Source organism: Schistocerca nitens, chromosome 1 (assembly GCF_023898315.1).
Source record: "Schistocerca nitens isolate TAMUIC-IGC-003100 chromosome 1, iqSchNite1.1, whole genome shotgun sequence".
NCBI classification, from domain to species: Eukaryota; Metazoa; Arthropoda; class Insecta; order Orthoptera; family Acrididae; genus Schistocerca; species Schistocerca nitens.
This window is the reverse complement of record NC_064614.1, coordinates 552,044,859-552,062,468: the sequence shown is the minus strand read 5'-3', so window position 1 is coordinate 552,062,468 and position 17,610 is coordinate 552,044,859. Positions and strand designations below refer to the sequence as shown.

Genomic DNA, 17,610 nt, shown 5'->3' with positions numbered 1-17,610 from the left:
TGGAATGTTAACATAGGTTGATTTGGAGACAGTGAGGGTGAATCACGGTTGGATGGAAGAGTGCACTGAGTCACATAGGATTCAACATGGGCTTTGGGTCGAGTTTGATTGGTACGATTTGTGGAGAACAAGTGTTTCCACTGTAGAAACCTGGAGACAGAGGGAAGGTCATTAACAAGTACAGCATGATTTAATATGGGAGTGGGGAAAAACATAAGACCTTTGGGAGAGGAAGATATTAGAGTTTAATATCCAGTCAACAGTGAGGTCATTAGGGACGGAGCACAAGCTCAGACTAGGGAAGGATGGAGAAGGAAAGTGGCCATGCCCTTTCGAAGGAACCATCCCAGCATTTGCCTTAAGCAATTTAGAGAAACCACAGAAAACCGAAATAATGATGGCTGCATGTGGGTTTAAATTGTTGTCTCCCGAATGTGTGTCCAGTGTGCTAACGTAAGGCCTTTGGAAAGAAATGATACTAATGTGGGATTAGGGCTCCCTGTGAAACCAGCCAAGTGATCTACAAAATAAGCTGCAACCACAGTGCTGTTTTCTACCTGGGCATGACTACCAACAAGCTGTCTGTCCACATGAATGGCCATCGACAAACTATGGCCAAGAGACAGACGGACCACGCAGTTCCTGAACATGCTGACCAACACAGCATGTTTTACATAAATGACTGCTTCAGAGCCTGTGCCATTTGGATCCTCTATACCAACACAAGCTTTTCTGAACTGCGCAGGTGGGAACTCTCCCTGCATTATACATTATATCCTATGTTCCCAAAAAACACCTGGCCTCAATCTTCACAAATCCCTACCATTCACCCATCTATCCCTCTCCCTACTCCCACTGCAGCACTAACTATTTCACCAATGCACCCTCTAGTCTTTTTTTCCTCCTCTACTTCTCTCCTTTTCCTCTTCACTCCCCCCCCCCCTCACAACCAGCAGTCATACCCTGTCCCGATCATGTCCCTGGATGCTCCCACAAGCAGTAACACACCTGTCCCACCCCTACCCTGCTATTCCTCCCCATCCTAGCTCCAGCCTCCTTTCTTCTCCCATCAAGCTCAGTTGCTCACAGTCTGAACTCAATGGTCAGAGACAGTGATCTCGTGTGCGACAGTTGTGCTAGCATGAATATGTGTGTGTGTGTGTGTGTGTGTGTGTGTTTTCTGCATTAGAAGAAGGCCTGTTGACGAAAAGCTCACATGTTCCTGTCTGCAACTCAACATATCCTCTAGACAGTGAGTAGCAATCTGTCCTCATAATAATATTGTTGTTATTCCACCCTCAATTTACCATTGTTCAACTGATCCATCAATCAATGTTTAAAATATCTAGTGGTAAGTTCTTTCAATTATTTTCATTCCATACAATATTTTTCATTATATTACGAATTCTATGCTCTTGCAATAAAAACACGAAAAGTTATGTTACATGATGCACTGTTACAAAAATAGCCACACTTAGTATCTTTCATACTGTTGTTTTCAGACTACACTCTAAAGCAAGCACCTACCGTTATAGTAACATAAAATATTTTTCCCTCCTTGTCCAAGTCTGGACCAGTTATTGGTTTATCAGGTATTTTGATAGCTGCTTCAGGTACATACACTCCACGTTTGCGTAACGATGCTCGTACATGCCATGGCTCCACTGTCCATGGAACTTCCTTATTCATAATTATTGGTAGATTCATGTTTGACAAGAATCCCAGTGTCTGAAAAAAAGGCAAAAGAAAGTACACGTATTTTCTTTTATTACTACGAAAAACAATGTCTCACCATTAGTCCAAAATGTTTTCAGTTGTACTGGTTTGAAGGTCATCACATTCTGTCAAAGCAGTCCCATTCAGAATTTCCCATTTACAATATGCTATACAGGTGACTTTTGGCAGCACTATATATGTTAAGATTGATCAGTGAAATTAACCATATAAGGTAGATTAGGAAGACATTGCTCAGTTATTACCACAATAATTCTGCACATTAACTGGTTTTGGAAAACATCATTTTCTCATCTGAAAATTAAGCAACGTATGAAGCTTTGCAATATTTTGGTAACAAACTTGAGACCTCAGTTCAAAAAAAAATTAAAATTAAAAAATTATATCCTCATATTTCTCAGAGTACCAAGTAAGAGACTGGATAATTACACTGCCTTTGTAGTTTCAGATTATAAAATCATACAACAGGAAGTATGCTCAATGACAGTCAAAGATAATTAGCAGGTTTTATCATCTGTCAATTATCAAACATCTGGGAGAAAAGTAACATACTTCACAAAAGTCAATTGTATATATGCAGAATCTGTATGTAGTACAAATTTAGAGCAGTGCCATGCATGACATAGCTATAGTAATAATCTCATTTTCTGGCAACCTTTAAACACTCTTCATCGATGTGGCAAAATAACGGACTGCTGAGAATGTAGGAGAGCTGAAGGATACAGAAAAATCAACAAATGTTTAGGTGCAAGATAGCTTTCAAGAAAATGTACTAAACTTACTCGCTGAACAAACGGTGAGCTATATGTTCGTTGTCTATTATTTTCATCTGTACAATATCTTTCAATGTTGTTTGGTGTAACATAAACTGCAAGACCTGGGAGTAGAAGCTCGTTGTATGCATAGTTTGGCTTCACAAACACCCTGTCACCTCGGTCTCCAAGACCTGCAAGGTAAATTTACTGTTTACTCTTGGAATTACGTTCCTACAACCAGTACATACTAACAAAACGTTTATCGATAAGATGTAATAAAACAAAACAAAAAATCCATTATTGCAACAAAAACCAGTAAATAATGTGACAGATACAAAATAGAAGAAATAAATTCAAAGGGATTGTACATGTATTTCTTTTCTATATGCACCCTGTACTTTTCTTTTCAGAGCACAGGTCTCATCTTTGACATATTGAATACTGGCCCTTCTTTGAAGAGCTCGTTAGTAAATGAGTGACAAGCTATCTTAATATCTATGAATCCCAATCAGAGTAGTAATTCACACTCATCCTTCATTTCTATAACTTTGTTCATAACTTGCAAATGGTCCATTGTACTGTATCCAATTCCAAAGCAAACTTGTTGCCTATCCTGATTAAAGTCCCAAGTTTTTGCCATGCGAATGGTGATAATTTTAGAGTTTATCTTGTGCACTATGCAGAGGAGTGTGCCAGGTATGTAGTTTTTTTGTCTCTTTTCTTGTGAAGTAATACATTCATAGTATTGTTACAGTTTTGAGGAATTGTCCTTCTCCAAAGATGTTTTAACATAATTTTGCTATTTCATTCTGTAACAGCTTACTTTACAACCAACACTGTAATACAGTAATCTTTCATAAGGCTAAGTCAATTCATTGTATTGTATTTACATAAAATGTACATTTTTAATTGCTTTCCACATTCCAAAAAACCATTTCAAGAGACCTGACAGATTATTACTAAAGTTATGTAATTTTCTTCAGCTTTAACTATTTCCACGGAAATACTATGAGGGTTGTCCACAAAGTAAGTTCCGTTTCTATTTCTATCTGCGGAAGCACTATGATTGCAGTTCTGAGCATGCGCGGCAATTACTCTGACTCAAGGAGAAGACATGTACGCCATTTTCAGATCACTGATGCCAACATGCGCTTTGTAGTGCTTCTTTATAATGTCAGCCGTAATTGAAAATGCTGCTGCATGTGAAATCAGATCTGTGATTTGTTTTCTAAATGCAAAGAAAGTTAAACCAAAGGAAATTCATCAGCAAATCTGTGAGGTTTACAGTCAAAATGCTATGAGTGATTCAATGATTAGAAGATGGGTCAGACTGTTCAATGAAGGACATGATCAAGTGCACAATGAAGAATGAAGTGGACACCTATCTGTGGTTACTGATGAACTGGTTCACACAACTGAAGAGAAGATTAACCACAACTGTAAGTTTACACTTAGTGCCCTTGCTATGGAAGTTTCGCAAATCTCACAATCACTAATTTAGGAAATTATTACTGAAAAACTGAAATTACGAAAACTTTGCTCACGTTGGGTACTCAAAATTCTAACTGAACAACACAAAAAACAACGGATGGGCAGTGCACTTAAGTTCTTGACATGCTACAATGAAAAAAGCAATGGTTTTCTTTCTCGGATAGTCACGGCGGATGAAACTTGGGTATTGTACGGCACCCATGAAACAAAACGGCAATCAATGGAATAGAGGCACACTTCATCTCCAATGAAGGTTAAGCCTAATGCCGGTGTTACACTATCAAATTTCTTTGTCAAAGATTTGATCAAAGATGTGATCCAATATTCCGTCAAATATATTTGACAAAGATCTTTGATAGAGCGCTAGAAGGGGTATTACACTGTCATCAAATTTTTCGTCAAAATTCAAGACGGCTGACAACTACAAATTGTTATTAACTGCAGCAGCTGCTTGTACCACAATTGCACTGTGTGCACATGTGATACAGAAGTGGGGGGGGGGGGGGGGGGGGGAAGGAAACATACCGGGGTGAAGCCGTGGGTTTCTAGATGAGATGATAAAAGCATTCAAAAAACTTGTTACGTGAGCTTACAGCGGAGGACGTCAAGTCGTACATCAATTACTTACGAATGGATGAGCATACATTTCAGTATGTGCTCAGTGAAGTGATTCTTCATATCTCAAAGCACAATACTCACTTAAGAACTGCTATATCTGCAGAAGACAGGCTCACTGTAACACACTGATTCCTTGCTACAGGAGAAAGTTACTCTAGCTTACAGTACAGCACTCGAATTCCACAGTGCACATGAAGTAAAATAATTCCTGAAACGTGTGAAGCAATTTATAACGCACTAAAGGACCAATGGCTGAAGGTAAATAAATGTTCAATACACTTTATGTTCATTAAGAACAATTTTTATTTTATTTTATTAACACAGCATATACCAATTGGTGTCTGAAACTACAAAATCAATAGAGATGTATGAAGCTGATTAGGTGTTTTACAACGTGAGGCACCCTGAGTACAAAAATAGATTACGAAGATTGGAGATATATATATATATAGTAATTTATAAAATGGAATTGTCCTCTTTTATACTAGGCTGCTGCAAGGCAGCCTGGATATATCGAGAGGCGGACGGTTGTGCTTGTTGAGTTGTCGCATGCACCAAATCCCACCTGTCCATTAAATATCGCTGCAAACCGTGTTTTGTGGCTGTTGTAAATTCCTTGCCACCCACATTATCCATCTCACGCAGTTCAGCTGCGATGTGGGTGCCAAGGGCACCGTAGCAGTCTTCTTGGACAGGCTGGTGCAGAGTCCTGGACATACGAGCCACAGCCTTCAATGTCCTGCTGGCCTCCACAATGACGTTTGTTGCCTGTCTGTTGTGCCTTTCCTTCTTTTTGTGGGAGATCGCTCTTGATGCTGGGGCTGTGGCTGTGGCTCACTGCATGCGACAGAAGGCGCTTGTTGAGCCTGCATCTCATGCTATAAAATAAGAGATGAAAGCCATTGGTTACGTACTTCCTTGCACATTACAGGTACATTACAGGTACCCACAAGCAGAGAAGAGTGGGAGCAAATTGCAGAGGATTTCGAGAAGAAGTAACACTAGAGGAGCAATGGACAGAAAGCATATTCGTATTTAATGCCCACAAGCTAGTGGATCTCACTTTCTCAATTACAATTCCTTCAACAGTTATCATTTTATTTGCCATGGTAGATGCTTCCTACAAATTTTTGTATGTTGATGTAGGAACTAATGGGGTGGTGCTGGAGTGTTTACAAAAAGCAAACTACGGGAGTGTCTCATTGACCGACCTATTCTCAACACTCCTGAAGGCAGGAAGCTTGGGAACACAAACATTACAGCTCCAATGGTTGTCCTGGCAGATGACGCTTTTCCTCTGAGTTATAACATTATGAAGCCATACCCCTTAAAAGGAATCACAAAAGAAGAGAAGGTTTTCAATTACAGACTGTCACGAGGAAAAGATTAGTGGAGAGCAGCTTTGGCATTCTTGCAAGTCGTCTCACTACCCTTAATCTGCCTCCAGAAAAAGTTACCATAATTACACTGGCTGCCTGCACACTGCACAACTTGTTAACTGAGAGAAGAAAACACTTGTACACTCATCAGGAAACAGTGCCTGCCGTAGTAGGAGACTGCACTTATCTTGAGTCACAAAGCACTGAGGACCTACAGTGAATGGAACCAATAACTTGCCAAGCTGCATCTGTATGTCCAGTACACGGGAGAGCAGTTAGAGAATACTTTAAGACATTTTACAATGGCACCGGGAAAGTGCCATGGCAAGATACTCACGTTTAGTTATGTAAAATGTAAACAAATGTACATACCTCAAACATTTCTTTGAATGTTGGTGTAGCATGTTCACTTCCACTTTCTATGCTTTTGATGTTACAGACGCTATCGTTCGCCTCTGTGGCCTGGTCGAGGAACTTTAGCATGTGGAACCAGTACACTTGTGGAATGTACACCGCCTGTGCACTGGCTCCACTTTTGCTTTTATGCATCTGCATTAATAGTAATGAAAATAATGTAAACTACTTGTAGGTTATGTAAACATTATTGTATGCTTCAAGTTGCTGCAGTGAAAAAATTAATGCTAATCATTTGAATGACATGTAAACTTTACTTGCATAAATAAAAAGAAAGAAATATGTCGATACGTACTTTTGCTTTCTCGTAGAAGTAACTTGTGCGGAGGCCATTAATTTTCTTTTTAAAGTCGTCAGCCGCACACCCAGGCCGTATGTCATGGCTAATAACCCCCGTAATATTTTTGTAGCTCTCCAATCTTTGTAATCTATTTTTATAATCAGGGTGCCTTACAATGTAAAGCGCCTCATCAGCTTCATACATCTCTATTAATGTTGTGGTAGACGCCACACACCAATTGTACTGTCCGGCCGTGTTTACAAACACACTAGAGATGACAGAACGCTGCAGCGATGCTAGCTCTCCATGTGGTAACATATTGCATTGCAGTGAACAGAAGACAAGCGACTTCTTTGATCAAATCTACAGCGAGGCCCTAGATTTGATCAAATATTTGACGACATTTGTCAAAGTTCCCTATTACACCATCAAATTTCTTTGACAAAGATATTGGACAAAGAAATTTGATAGTGTAATACCGGCCTACGCTAATCTTGACACCTTGAAAAGTCATGTGCACCGTTTATTGGGACAGAAAAGGCATTTTGCTGATTGATATCTTACCACGAGGCCAAACAATCAATGCACATTTTCTTCATATTCTTATTATTAATAACCATATCACTTATAAAACTTTTATTGTATCTCTTTAAATCCTCCCAAAGGTATTTCTTAATTTAGCAAATTCCTATTTTCAAGTGCCAGAAACTCTGATATTCTCTTAAGAGCTGTGTTATGCAATTTTAGTTTTTCTTTGCCTTCTTTTACCTGCTGCAACTTATGCTGTTTGTATAAGTGACTTTGGTAAATAATTGCTTATTTAAACTAAGTCTGTATAACCAGCACTTTCCAAGATACTGAACTCGTTGTTTAATGTAACTTGGGCCTTGCAAAGTCTATTTTCCATTTGTTTTCTTTTGGCACAAAGTATTCTTCGGCAAATTCTACTACTGTATGATCTCTGTCGTTTGTACAATTCCCAAGTTTTCTTGATAAAAAACCATTCTTTGTTTTTTGTTCTGTTTTTACATTAATATCTTTCAATGTCCTCTAGCACTGGAACTGCTGCCATTTGCATGTTTCTGTAACTCTTTGTAGAGGTTTTTCCATCACCTCATCATAATTATTGCAAAATTACTGTAAATTTTATATACCGAGTGATCAAAAAGTCAGTATAAATTTGAAAACTGAATAAATCACAGAATAATATAGATAGAGGTACAAATTGACACACATGCTTGGAATGACATGGGGTTTTATTAGAACCAAAAAAATACAAAAGTTCAAAAAATGTCCGACAGATGGCTCTTCATCTGATCAGAAGAGCAATAATTAGCATAACAAAGTAAGACAAAGCAAAGATGACGTTCTTTACAGGAAATGCTCAATATGTCCACCATCATTCCTCAACAATAGCTGTAGTCGAGGAATAATGTTGTGAACAGCACTGTAAAGCATGTCCGGAGTTATGGTGAGGCATTGGCATTGGATGTTGTCTTTCAGCATCCCTAGAGATGTCAGTCGACCACGATACACTTGCGACTTCAGGTAACCCCAAAGCCAATAATCACACGGACTGAGGTCTGGGGACCTGGCAAGCCAAGCATGACAAAAGTGGTGGCTGAGCACACGATCATCACCAAACGACGTGAGCAAGAGATCTTTCACGCGTCTAGCAATATGTTGTTGTTGTTGTTGTTGTTGTTGTTGTTCCCCTAATAAAACACCATGTCATTCCAAGCATATGTGTCAATTTTTACCTCTCTATCTACGTTATTCCATGGTTTATTAAGTTTTCAAATTTATACTGACTTTTTGATCACCTGGTATATATAAAAAAAGAAGCGCACAGGAATAGAATGTGCTTTGTCTGCATTATTAGGTAGTTCAGGACAGCATTTTGAAAGTTTGAAACTAAAATTAATGAATACAAAAGTTATTTTGAAGGATATGTTATATACATTGAATTTCATATAAACCGAGTGCTAAAAATTTTAAATTGTGCCTTTATTGGCATAATATTTAAAGGAATGTCATGTGTTAAAAGAGAGATAAAAGTGCCACTTGAACAAAGCAGCACTCAAGATCTTGTTAGAAAAATTGTATTTTTGTTAAATACATGTGTCAGATTATTCTGTAATGAATGAATGTTTGAAACAATAAAGATACTTCATAGTAAGAAGGTTCTCTTTGCTATTTTAATTTCATATGACAAAGTGGCAAAAAGAACGAAATATAATATTACTTTGTCTCAACATCCACTTGTCAGCCTAGTGTAAAATGTTTGTGTAAAACACAGTAGCTTCTTGTCTGCAATATTTCTTCAAAACCTGGAGTACTGATACTTTGCTTTTGATGTTGCCAGAGGACCCATAAAGAGAAATTATTATAATTATTATTGTTTCTTTCCTTTCTCAGACGTTATGTCTGGTTAAAAATGGAAAGTGACGCGGACCTTGATCAAGCGTGACTTCCTTTTAACTGTACGATATATGTTACATTGCATTTAGGAACTTTCAGGTAATTGAACATGTATCAATAATTACAGATTTCTGTAGTTGTATATGTACGTTTGGATGTAGCTGCATTGCGTTGATGTACTGGTGGATATTGTGTGGCATGACTCCTGTAGTTGATAGTATAATTGGTATAATGTCAACTTTATCCTGATGCCGCATGTCCTTGACTTCCTCAGCCAGTTGGATGTATTTTTCAATTTTTCCTCCTGTTACCTTCTGTGTATTTGTTGTATTGCGTATGGATATTTTGATTAGTTGTGTTAATTTCTTCTCTTTATTGGTAAGTATGATGTCAGGTTTGTTATGTGGTGTTGTTTTATCTGTTATAATGGTTCTGTTCCAGTATAATTTGTATTCATCATTCTCCAGTACATTTTGTGGTGCATACTTGTATGTGGGAATGTGTTGTTTTATTAGTTTATGTTGTATGGTAAGTTGTTGATGTATTATTTTTGCTACATTGTCATGACTTCTGGTGTATTCTCTATTTGCTAGTATTGTACATCCGCTTGTGATGTGATCTACTGTTTCGATTTGTTGTTTGCAAAGTCTGCATTTATCTGTTGTGGTATTGGGATCTTTAATAATATGCTTCCTGTAATATCTGGTGTTTATTGTTTGATCCTGTACTGCAATCATGAATCCTTCCGTCTCACTGTATACATTGCCTTTTCTTAGCCATGTGTTGGATGCGTCTTGATCAATGTGTGGCTGTGTTAGATGATACAGGTGCTTGCCATGTAGTGTTTTCTTTTTCCAATTTACTTTCTTCGTATCTGTTGATGTTATGTGATCTAAAGGGTTGTAGAAGTGGTTACGAAATTGCAATGGTGTAGCCCATGTATTTATATGAGTGATTGCTTTGTGTATTTTGCTAGTTTCGGCTCGTTCTATAAAGAATTTTCTTCAATTGTCTACCTGTTCATAATGTAGGTTTTATATGTCGATAAATTCCCTTCCTCCTTCCTTTCTGCTTAATGTGAATCTTTCTGTTGCTGAATGTATGTGATGTATTCTATGTTTGTGGCATTGTGATCGTGTAAGTGGTTCAAATGGCTCTGAGCACTATGCGACTTAACTTCTGAGGTCATCAGTCCCTTAGAACTAATTAAACCTAACTAACCTAAGGACATCACACACATCCATGCCCGAGGCAGGATTCGAACCTGCGACCGTAGCGGTCGCTTGGTTCCAGGCTGTAGCGCCTAGAACCGCACAGCCACTCCGGCCGGCTTCGTGTAAGTGTATTGAGTGCTTCTAGGTCTGTGTTACTCCATTTCACTACTCCAAATGAGTAGGTCAATATTGGTATAGCATAAGTATTTATAGCTTTTGTCTTGTTTCTTGCTGTCAATTCGGTTTTCAGTATTTTTGTTAGTCTTTGTCTATATTTTTCTTTTAGTTCTTCTTTAATATTTGTATTATCTATTCCTATTTTTTGTCTGTATCCTAGACATTTATAGGCATCTGTTTTTTCCATCGCTTCTATGCAGTCGCTGTGGTTATCCTATCCAATATGTAATCTTCTTGTTTAGTGTGTTTTCCCTTGACTATGCTATTTTTCTTATATTTGTCTGTTCCAAAAGCGATATTTATATCATTGCTGAATACTTCTGTTATCTTTGGTAATTGGTTGAGTTGTTGATTAGTTGCTGCCAGTAGTTTTAGATCATCCATGTATAGCAAATGTGTGATTTTGTGTTGGTATATTCCAGTAATATTATGTCCATAATTTGTATAGCATGTTGGATAGTGGGTTCAGAGCAAGGCAGAACCAGAAAGGACTTGATGAGTCTCTTTGGTATATTCCACGCTTAATCTGTATTGGCTGTGATGTGATATTATTTGAATTTGTTTGGATATTAAGTGTGGTTTTCCAATTTTTCATTACTATGTTTAGGAACTGTATCAACTTAGGATCTACTTTGTATATTTCAAATATTTGTAGTAACCATGAGTGGTGTACACTATCAAAAGCTTTTTGGTAATCAATGTATGTGTAGTGTAGCGAGCTTTGTTTGGTTTTAGCTTGATATGTCACCTCTGCACCTATTATCAGTTGCTCTTTACATCCTCACGCTCCTTTGCAGCAGCCTTTTTGTTCTTCATTTATAATTTTGTTCTGTGTTGTATGTGTCATTAATTTCTGTGTAATGATTGAAGTTAATATTTTGTATATTGTTGGTAGGCATGTTATGGGGTGATATTTTGCTGGGTTTGCTGAGTCTGCTTGATCTTAAGGTTTCAGATAAGTTATTCCTTGTGTAAGTGTATCAGGGAATGTGTATGGGTCTGCAATGTAACTGTTAAATAATTTAGTTAGATGTGAATGTGTTGCGGTGAAATGCTTTAGCCAGAAATTTGCTATTTTATCTTTTCCAGGGGCTTTCCAATTGTGTGTAGAATTAACTGCTCGGGTGACTTCATGTTGCAAAATTATCACTTCAGGCATTTGTGGTATCATCTTGTATGTCTGTTTCTGCTTGTATCCACCATGCATGTCTGTTACGTTGTACCAGGTTTGACCATATGTCGCTCCAGAAGTGTTCCATGTCTGTTATTTTTGGTGGATTGTCTGTTTTAATGTGTGTGTTATCTATTGTCTGGTAAAATTTCTTTTGGTTTGTGTTGAATGTGTGGTTTTCTTTCCTTCTATTTTCACTTTTTTTGTAGCTTGTAAGTCGTTTGGCCAATGCTTGTAGTTTCTGCTTCTTTTCATCTAATTGCTCTATCGCTTCTGGTTGTGAGATTTTACCTAATCTTTTTCGTTTTTTGTCAGATATTTCATTTCTTATAAATTATGTTAGCTGTCCAATGTCTTTTCTCAGTTTTTCTATTCTGATCTGTAGCCTGTGTTGCCATGCTGGTTTTGTGGGTTTCTTCTGTGTGTTGCTTGGTTCTGATCACTGCCCAGTGTGTATATTTAGTGTAGTGAGTGTTCCTATATAAACCAGTAGTTGTAACTCTTCCATAGTTGTTTTCATTTATTTTGTTGTGTATGATTGTGTTGATAGTTGTTATTGTTGTTTCGATTTGTGGGTTATTTGGTGGCCTATGCAAGAATGGTCTAATGTCTGTATTTGTGTCTTTGTATTCTATATATGTCAGCTGAAATTTGTCTTCTATATCTAACACGTGTGTCACTTCATGTTCTATTTGTGCTTGTTCTGGTGGCTGTCTTAAGATTTCGGTTTCCTCTGATTGTTTAATTGATGCGTATTGTTCTTTGTTTGCTTGCTCTGGGATATTTGAGTCCATTACTGTATTTTCTTCTTCTTCTGATTGCACATTATTTTGTTCCAGTATTTGTTGTACTTGTTGTTTGATGTGTTCTAATTCTGACTGGGGTATCCTGTTATTTTTTATTATTACACGGATCTGATCAGCTAGTCGTTGTTCTGTCAAAAATTTTAATTCTGGGTATCTGGTAATAAATGTTGTGTATACTTGTGATCTGTATCCAGTTTTGTTGGTTCCTAAGTTTGTTGCTTGGTAATAACAGAACATGAGGTGTCGGTTAACTTCATCTGACCATCTCATCCTCTGTCTTAGTTTTCCTTTTAGAGTGGTTGCAGGAAGCATATCCTGCAAAACACCTCTATTTGGATTTAAATCATTTTCCGTGTGGCTAGCAGTGTCGTTACCATTGTGGACGGACATAGGGTTCAAGCGTCGTCCCCGACCATGACAGCGCTTGTCCAAGGCTTCATTAGTTCTGTCCTGAACCAACTAATCACACTAAAAGGGTGGTTAGCCCTATTAGTGGTTTGTTGTTAGGAACTGACATTTCCTCTAATATCCATTCTTCAGAAATGACCCCAATTTTGCACCATGTCTTGATTGATCACCACAACATCAAGAGGCTTGGGTTCCACTGAACATCAACCATGATCCACAACCAATCCATTGGAACTTATCCTACTGCCTATGTGTTAATCAGTTCCATATTCTTATCAAACTCCGTAAAAAGAGTGTCCTCTAATAAAGTCCCAAAGGTTTCTGTTCACTCACAAGATAATTAAGATACCTTGACAGAGTGTAATTCTTGTTCTAGCCCAAGCACGAATCACAAAAGCTTCAAGATGTTTGACTTTCTTGTGTAGTTATTCTGTCACAAAGTGATCTGAAAAGGAAACAACTTCTTTGCCCCCTTTTCTTCCAATATCTTCAGTATAAGTGCAGAATACTGAAGTCACATTTGAAAGCTGATGAATACTGAAAGAGCAAACAGACAACTGTCTTATGTAATACATGTTTTGTAATACATGTAATTAGTACTTACGTTTAGTAAGTGTACAGTTTTTAGTAGACCAGAGTGCTTCTGTTTGATCAGACTTCTTGCTTTTTTAAACAAGTATTTCTCTTTTCGGAATAAAATGTTTCAGCCTTGTGTTTGGGTATTTACTGGTCGATGGTGATCTTATTAATTTCTTTCAAGACTTGTTCCTTCATGACATCATCTAAATTTTCAGATAACATTGCATTCAGCACTTTCATCTAAGCAGTGTAACTATTGCAGGTTGAGTACATATCATTCCTAGGATACCCAAAAGCTATATTGAATTTGGTGTTGAATACTTTTCTATGCTTTTCATATGGAATGTCAAAATTCGGGTATTTTTTCCCAATCAGTCCCTGTAATTTTTCAACCAAAAGTTCCTCTTTTAACTTCTTGTCCTGTCTTTGTGGTAATGACTTGATCTATCCCTAAAAAAATAAATGTGATCATAAAATGCCATTTCGACTTCTTCCTTAATTTCCCATGGCCTACTTCCATTCTTACCCTCTCCAGCATGAAGAGACTTGCCCAGCTTCAGAAACTTCTGGGCTGTCATTAATCATCACTTTGTTACTTCATGTACTGCCATAAAGGCTTTTCTTTGTATAAGAATTTCATGTAATACAATGTCATCACCTTTCACTTTTACTCTGTTACTGAAATTACACTATCTTCATTCTTCCTCGATCACCTTCTGAGATGTGGAAGTATTGTAATGAGGCCTTTCAGATACAATGGTTGTTCATTTCAGTCTACCATATCACTAATTTTTTGTATAATATTTTATCTTTCTTCAGCACTTATCACCTCAAAACACTTTAACTTACAGTTGCAGTCTTCTCCTAGTTCATGTGAGTGAACCTTTAATTTCTTCATGACTGTGCTTATTCACCCTCATAAGTGACTTTTCCTAACATATTATATTCTGAAGTCTCTGTCTTTCATCCTCAGATGCGATACTCATCATTCAATATAAATAATAAACTGTTAAAACGGAATTGAATAACCTGCATTACTAAACAGAATGTCTCAAACTAAAGGGACAATAAAGGAAAATTCTGTTTCTTGTTTCGACATTGTCAACCTACAAGGAATCTAAAACCTAATAAAAAAAACATTGGACAAAGCATATTTATTCCCTGTAGCAAGACACATTAGCATGTTCTTTCCCTGCATGGGTAATCTAAAATATGTTACAGAACATAAACTATGCATATTCTCACACTGTCCGATTAACAATATTAAACACAGAATCCTCTGTCTGTATGTGTGTGTGGGGGGGGGGGGGGGGGGGTTGCATGTGTGTGCCGATGCACATCAAGTTTTATATATATATATATATATACACACACACACTCCTGGAAATGGAAAAAAGAACACATTGACACCGGTGTGTCAGACCCACCATACTTGCTCCGGACACTGCGAGAGGGCTGTACAAGCAATGATCACACGCACGGCACAGCGGACACACCAGGAACCGCGGTGTTGGCCGTCGAATGGCGCTAGCTGCGCAGCATTTGTGCACCGCCGCCGTCAGTGTCAGCCAATTTGCCGTGGCATACGGAGCTCCATCGCAGTCTTTAACACTGGTAGCATGCCGCGACAGTGTGGACGTGAACCGTATGTGCAGTTGACGGACTTTGAGCGAGGGCGTATAGTGGGCATGCGGGAGGCCGGGTGGACGTACCGCCGAATTGCTCAACACGTGGGGCGTGAGGTCTCCACAGTACATCGATGTTGTCGCCAGTGGTCGGCGGAAGGTGCACGTGCCCGTCAACCTGGGACCGGACCGCAGCGATGCACGGATGCACGCCAAGACCGTAGGATCCTACGCAGTGCCGTAGGGGACCGCAGCGCCACTTCCCAGCAAATTAGGGACACTGTTGCTCCTGGGGTATCGGCGAGGACCATTCGCAACCGTCTCCATGAAGCTGGGCTACGGTCCCGCACACCATTAGGCCGTCTTCCGCTCACGCCCCAACATCGTGCAGCCCGCCTCCAGTGGTGTCGCGACAGGCGTGAATGGAGGGACGAATGGAGACGTGTCGTCTTCAGTGATGAGAGTCGCTTCTGCCTTGGTGCCAATGATGGTCGTATGCATGTTTGGCGCCGTGCAGGTGAGCGCCACAATCAGGACTGCATAAGACCGAGGCACACAGGGCCAACACCCGGCATCATAGTGTGGGGAGCGATCTCCTACACTGGCCGTACACCACCGGTGATCGTCGAGGGGACACTGAATAGTGCACGGTACATCCAAACCGTCATCGAACCCATCGTTCTACCATTCCTAGACCGGCAAGGGAACTTGCTGTTCCAACAGGACAATGCACGTCCGCATGTATCCCGTGCCACCCAACGTGCTCTAGAAGGTGTAAGTCAACAACCCTGGCCAGCAAGATCTCCGGATCTGTCCCCCATTGAGCATGTTTGGGACTGGATGAAGCGTCGTCTCACGCGGTCTGCACGTCCAGCACGAACGCTGGTCCAACCGAGGCGCCAGGTGGAAATGGCATGGCAAGCCGTTCCACAGGACTACATCCAGCATCTCTAAGATCGTCTCCATGGGAGAATAGCAGCCTGCATTGCTGCGAAAGGTAGATATACACTGTACTAGTGCCGACATTGTGCATGCTCTGTTGCCTGTGTCTATGTGTCTGTGGTTCTGTCAGTGTGATCATGTGATGTATCTGACCCCAGGAATGTGTCAATAAAGTTTCCCCTTCCTGGGACAATGAATTCACGGTGTTCTTATTTCAATTTCCAGGAGTATATATATATATATATATATATATATATATATATATATATATATTCCCCCACCCGAGGACCCTTCAACGTTTGTGATACTGTTTTTAATTTTCTTGTATATAATTTTTTTTAAATTCAAATTTCAAGACTTCCTTGTCGCTCTGTAGAAAAATGTATATCCTTATTTTAATTCTATGTGGTCTCCTCCCCTTCCAGTTCCACTAGCTTATCTTTCTTTCTAAATATTCCACATTTTATACACCACTAGGCATTAAAATTGAAACATCATGAATACAGCAAAAAAACATCAATTTCTCATAAAGTGCAGACCTACAACATTCTTGAATATGCAAATTATTATCAAGAGAGAAAAATAAATCATGCTACTGCATCAGAACACATTCCATTGTACTTCACCAGCTATTCTTGTCAATATTTGGTGAAATAACGCACTGCGGTTGATTTTTAGCCAAACTGTATAACTAAAGAATCTTTATGAATTTAAACCAAGCCTGTTTTTCTACATAAACTTTAAAACAACCTTGTGACTCTAAAAATACAGTATTTATAATGCTTGCAAAATGTCCAGGTAATTACCACTTCCACTGTTTTGACAATAAATGTCAGCCCAGCATGCATAAATCAGCAACTGCAAAATAACAGAAATAGCCAACATTATACATGAAGTTCTCATGTACACCTCACAATTCCATCCTGGAAATTTATTTGCAATTTCAAATTTTCCACTGCCTTTCTTCTCATGCCCTTTAGGAAAATTATAATAAATATAATATACTGAGCATTACTTCAGTTTACTTGCAGTGTAAGTGATACAAAAGACTGAAGATAAAAACAAAGAAATGGACTATACCCCACAATCCTCAGATTATCATTCTGCACTCTTCCCAATGTGTCAATGCTGTCAGGAACCTATGCTAACTGGCTCATGCCTAGCCTGACCCACGCAAAAAATGCTGATTTTCTCTAAACACTTGGCCATCTGGAGCTCCCTCATCCATGACTTTAATTTCTGGCCAAACCCTGCTTGTCATAAATTTGAATGAAATCTGTGATGAAATGGAAGTGCAGTCCCATTGTAAGAAAAATGGGTTGTGAGGTAGCAATGAAGATGGATCTATGGAAGTAACATTTCAGCACAACTGCACGAAGCAACTTGAAGTAAAGTCATCTAAACTCTGTATAAAAGGAAAGATTACACACAAGGTTTCTCACACGGAAATTGCATCCGAATGTTGTTTGGGAGAAGATGTTATGCCTCATGTACAAAGGAGTAATATCTAACAGCATGTCTTGGAATTTGACAGCAAACGGATAATGGTCCATTGAGACTGCAGTTTATTGTTCTGCGCAATATTACTGCCCATGT

At 38.8% G+C, this 17,610-nt stretch overlaps 2 protein-coding genes across 2 annotated transcripts in view; both read right to left on the bottom strand.

The window, feature by feature from the left end:
• The window catches only part of LOC126254440 (39S ribosomal protein L9, mitochondrial), a 47,990-nt gene that overhangs the window by 13,358 nt on the left and 17,022 nt on the right, over window positions 1-17,610 (bottom strand). The window contains exons 3-4 of the mRNA XM_049955311.1: window positions 2,517-2,680; window positions 1,528-1,728 (exon numbers count right to left, since the gene is read on the bottom strand). Of these exons, the coding sequence (XP_049811268.1) occupies window positions 1,528-1,728; window positions 2,517-2,680 (365 nt within the window). The remainder of the gene's footprint in view (window positions 1-1,527; window positions 1,729-2,516; window positions 2,681-17,610) is intronic.
• LOC126254456 (uncharacterized) lies at window positions 4,926-7,338 on the bottom strand. The gene is made up of 3 exons (XM_049955313.1): window positions 6,687-7,338; window positions 6,350-6,526; window positions 4,926-5,476 (listed from the first exon to the last, which is right to left on the bottom strand). Exons 1-3 carry the CDS (start codon window positions 6,987-6,989, stop codon window positions 5,330-5,332), a joined length of 627 nt encoding a protein of 208 aa, XP_049811270.1. The 5' UTR covers window positions 6,990-7,338; the 3' UTR covers window positions 4,926-5,329.

Excerpts from the sequence above, each read along its gene's own strand:
- LOC126254456 (XM_049955313.1), bottom strand. The coding sequence starts at position 6,989 with ATGTTACCACATGGAGAGCTAGCATCGCTGCAGCGTTCTGTCATCTCT. Across the intron at positions 6,527-6,686 it reads ACTTCTACGAGAAAGCAAAA|ATGCATAAAAGCAAAAGTGG; the intron begins GTACGTATCGAC and ends CTATTAATGCAG. Across the intron at positions 5,477-6,349 it reads CATTCAAAGAAATGTTTGAG|CATGAGATGCAGGCTCAACA; the intron begins GTATGTACATTT and ends CTTATTTTATAG.